The 5,000-nt window shown below is 35.6% G+C and overlaps 1 protein-coding gene across 3 annotated transcripts in view; it reads left to right on the top strand.

The window, feature by feature from the left end:
• Positions 1–2,851, top strand: part of LOC122244435 (sulfotransferase 1B1) — a 3,250-nt gene extending 399 nt beyond the window's left edge. For all 3 annotated transcript variants that reach the window (XM_086530727.1, XM_086530728.1, XM_043002331.2), the window contains exons 2-6: positions 1–98; positions 885–1,068; positions 1,295–1,483; positions 1,875–2,167; positions 2,462–2,851. The exon at positions 1–98 is cut by the window's left edge. In XM_086530727.1, coding sequence (XP_086386853.1) covers positions 1–98; positions 885–1,068; positions 1,295–1,483; positions 1,875–2,167; positions 2,462–2,663 — 966 coding nt within the window. In that variant the 3' untranslated portion in view covers positions 2,664–2,851. The remainder of the gene's footprint in view (positions 99–884; positions 1,069–1,294; positions 1,484–1,874; positions 2,168–2,461) is intronic.
• Positions 2,852–5,000: the final 2,149 nt, after the last annotated feature.

The following is a 5,000-nucleotide window of genomic DNA, read 5'->3' as shown; positions in this document are numbered from 1 at the left end:
GTGCCCGAAAAGGAACTTTCTCAGTTACAAAGCTGGGGATTCCGTGGCTATGAAGATCTCGTGCGGACGAACCCCTCTCGAGTTAACCTACGACATGCGTGAGTACTCAATCGTGTGTGTGCATGTTAGCAGGACCTTTCAAGTTGTTGTTTTTATTTTTTGTGATAATAGTGGCTATGTTAAGATAAGATAAGAATCAGGATAAGCTAGATTTGCGAAGCAGATGCTCACCGGTCTTATATGCACTATGGCAGCGAGTGTTGACTCGGTGACTGCCAGGCGACAGCGGAAATTCAAGAGCTTGGACGGAGCTCGATCTGCCGACCACGTGGATTGAAGCTATGTTATCACTATCGCAAATCAAATCTCAGTATTGCTGGCAATGCAATAATTGTTATTGCAAGGATAATGTTATAACAATAGTGATGATAATCATAGTAACAATATTGTTTTTGTTCATGATAACACTAATTATAAAAATGATTAAGAAAATGAAAATAACGAAAATGATAATCATGTATTATGATTAATGCAATTAGACTATGCCACTTTTGTGCGTGTGTGTGTATGTGTGCACAGACAATACCCTTTATATAAAACTGCAAGCTCGGGATACAAATTCAGGATGCCCTGCGGTCCTTCTTCATCGATAAAATACTGAAAGGAATCTAAGTATCCCATAGCAGGATCTCTGAACACCTGTTGTTGATGATCGCTACCAGGACTGCGTACGGAGGGAGGGGTGGGGGGGCTTACTCCTATTTTCTCAAACAGACCTCTTCACCAAATAACCATGCATGTTGAAAATGTACATCGATGATGAATGGATAAACCATGTAAGAAATCCGATGTTTGCAACAGAATCAACGCACCCACTTCCACAGATATTCGCATCTGGCGGAGGCCTACTACAACTTCGAATTCCGGCCGGACGACGTCGTGCTGGCGACTTACCCAAGGAGCGGAACCACCTGGACGTCGGAGATCCTGTGGGCCATGAAGAACCTCGGCCGCTTGGACAAGGCTGATGAAGTCACGAACAGCGATCGCACGATATTTATAGATATGGTAGGGGGAGTGATACCATTTTTTTGTCTTTTTTTTATTGGCAGTTTTAATTAGGACTCAGACTGTCAAAAGATAAGGCTTGAATAGTGGTGTATCATCTCGAGCAGAGGGTAAGACACGGATGAGAACGTGTAATGATGTCAATTAATTAAATTGATTATCCTTTTCAGCCAACACCAAGATTGTTCCCTTTGATGTCAGCTCTCGAATACCCTTTTCTTGACAGGATTTCCTTATGCCTTCCCGGGCTGACGACGACAATCCCAAGATAAAGGAGTTCCTCAAAGTTTTTCCTGAAGGACGCGTGGAAGATGGGGTCACCCTTCAGATGGCGAAATCTCATAAAGGTTCTCGGATCATTAAGACACATCTGCAGATCGACCTTCTCAACCCTGATCTTCTCGATACGTGCAAGGTATGCGTTAGCGAACTCATGGACTCAAATGTGTCTTGAATATGTTTATGATGCTGCATATTTCCCTTTTCCTTGTTTTTCCTTTCTCTCTCCTTCTTGACTTCATAGTGTAATATTAATTTTGTCTGATGAGCATCGTATCTATCCGAGAGGGAAAGAGCGAGCGAGTGAGAGAGGGAGTGAGAGAGAGAGAGAGAGAGAGAGAGAGAGAGAGAGAGAGAGAGAGAGAGAGAGAGAGAGAGAGAGAGAGAGAGAGAGAGAGAGAGAGAGAGAGAGAGAGAGAGGCCGTGTGTTAGTGTGTCTATGTACATGCTTGAAAGCTAATGCACGTTTATGTGCATGCACGTCTTTCATCCGCGTGGTTCTTTCCTCCCCTCCGCCTCGCTTCCAGGTGGTGTACGTCGCACGGAACCCGAAGGACGTGTGCGTGTCCTTGTTCCACCATGCGAGGATCAGCAGGATGGATTCCTTCGAAGGAGATTTCCCCGAATACGCCGAGGCTTTCATGGCCAACCAGGTGATCTATGGCCCTTACTGGGACCACGTCGACCAGGCCTGGAGGCGAAGGAACCACGCCAACCTCCACTTCATGTTCTACGAAGACATGAAGCGAGACATCATCAGCGAGCTAAGGCGACTCGCCGCGTTCCTGCAGCTGGACTTCACCGACGAACAGCTGAAGATGTGCGTATCCATGTTTTATGAAGCTAGATTATAAAAGAAAAAATAGAACTGCTGAAATATTTATAGGATTGTTGCTATTTCGGTATATTCCATTTGAATATTCTTGGAGTCTATAATTAAATTCATGTTAAGATTATTTATTTATTTATTATTATTATTATTTTTTTTTTTACTAATCACAACAAGATAAATCTAAGTCGATCCATATACCTGTGTATGTATGTACATCTACGTGTATGCGTTTTTGCATATGTATGTACGTAACAACACCGCTACTTTCTGTTTTCTTTCTAGCATATCGGATCACGCCAGTTTCGGGCGCATGAAATCCCGGCACGAGAGGGAGACGGCGGGGCACAATCACACTCCGGGCTTCTTCCGCAAAGGCCAGACTGGAGACTGGAATAACGTGGCTTCCAAAGAACTCAATGCCCTCATGGACAAGTGGATTTCGGAAAACTCGCAGTGCACTGATATCGACTTCAAATACGTGTGAATATATATATATATATATATATATATATATATATATATATATATATATATATATATATGTATATATATGTAGATATGTATGTTTCTATACATATTTATATACATATTTATATACATATATATACATAAATATACATACATACATATATGTATGTTTTATACATATTTACACACACACACACACACACACAGACATATATATATAATATATATAAATATATATATATATATTATATAAGATATATATATATATATATATACATATATATAATTACATATGTATACAATATCACGCCATATATATATATACATACATATATATATATATACATATATATATATATATATATATATATATATATATACATATATATGCTTATATGTGTGGATGTAGTGAATCAACAACTATCATGATGCTAGCTAACTGCTGAAACTCCGACCTTACTAGCAGGCAGTCCTATAACCCTAAACGATTGTTCAACCACCTGCCAAGACGTTCAGGTGTTCCCGCCAAGAAAACGGCGGACAGGTAATACGGTCAGCGCGAGTCAGTGTCTCAGTGAGGCTCGGACGTGACGGCCAATAAACGTCCTTCTCAGCTTTTTGTGTTTTTCCCCTTTTTCGATACCGATTTCTACACAGCAAGATATTTGTACAGCCACACCAGACCAAAGCTAAGTATGAATATGGTTAAATAGACGTTATAAATATATATATATATATATATATATATATATATATATATATATATATATATATATAGAGAGAGAGAGAGAGAGAGAGAGAGAGAGAGAGAGAGAGAGAGAGAGAGAGAGCGAGAGAGAGAGAGAAATACGTGTGAACCGTGAGACAAATCAAAGACAAAATATCAAGGGAAAAAAATTATCATAAGAATAATTATTATCAATAGTAGATATAGAATCCAGGTTTTCTCTCGTCTTAATCCTTCTCCCCTCCCGGTACAGCCAGCGAGCTGCGAATCCTGATTTAGGACCTATCGGAATATCACTAACTTCTAATATTATTCGTTATAATTTAATTTAATACATTTAAATCATATTATCTTAAATATAATTATTAGTAAAATATCGATTTTTTTCTTTTTCTTTTTATTTTTTTCAAATCATCTTTTTATTGATGCATGTGTAGCAAGCCCAGGCCAACTGGGACGCAACATGCATGTATGTACAGTACATATAACCGATGTTCGAACAGGACGCCGGAAAATGGAGGGCTTGGTTTGTGATGTTTTGATATCTCTTAGTATAGGTAGTATCTGTAGATTCCAACTGTGCTGAATTAGAGTAGATCAAAGCAAAGTTTTAGCCGGTACCCTATACCTTCACCTGGGAACCGACATGGACATCAGTGCTTCGGTTTCCTTCTTCATATTCTCGTTAAAATGTTTTATGAAATATTTTTCTTTGCAGCTGGGACAAACATCGGACTGAGTCATTGTACTTTTACTTCTAGATATATTCCATAGTTGTAAATCAGGTGAGAGTTACAGCGCACAAGAAAGTTATATAATGAAGTCTGGAGATTCTGAGTGTGTGTGTGTGTGTGTGTGTGATTTTGTAACGTATGCATCAATGTTACGTATTCACCTTTTAATTTTCACTTTGGAAATAAATCTGTACAGAAAGAGTTTCTCTCTCATTCCACAATATTCATAAAATCTCTCGCTTATGAAGAATCCTCGTCAGATTGCCTAGCCTATTCAGTGGAGACATGTATACATACATACATATATATATATATATGTTCTCATATATCTATATAAAAATAATATATATATATATTACTATAATTATTATTTAATAAAATTTTATTATCTATATTTAAAAATGTATAGAGAGTGTTTGAGTGAGTGTTTGAATATATATATATCTATATATATATATATATATATATATATATATATAAATTATATAAATAGATATATATAATATATGTTTGAATATATCTAAAAATTTCTATATATATCATATATATATATATTATATATCAATATTATGTATGGATAAAAACATATATATCTATATATATTAAATATATATCTATATATATATATAATTAAATATATATATATTATATATAATTATTTTTATATTTATATATTATATATATTATTTATATATCTATACATATTATTATTATTAATATATAAATATATATCTATATATATACATATTTATATCTGTATATATATATTTCTATGATGTCTATATATATCTATCTCTATATATAAATCAAAACTATATATATATATTGTATGTATATAAACCTATGTATTATATATATATATATATCTATTATATGTTTGTATAAATATATA

This window comes from Penaeus japonicus, unplaced genomic scaffold (genome assembly GCF_977035675.1).
Source record: "Penaeus japonicus unplaced genomic scaffold, GWHDUDI00000001_assembly GWHDUDI00000034, whole genome shotgun sequence".
Taxonomy (NCBI): Eukaryota; Metazoa; Arthropoda; class Malacostraca; order Decapoda; family Penaeidae; genus Penaeus; species Penaeus japonicus.
The sequence above is the reverse complement of the archived record's forward strand: the minus strand, read 5'-3'. Positions and strand labels throughout refer to the sequence as shown.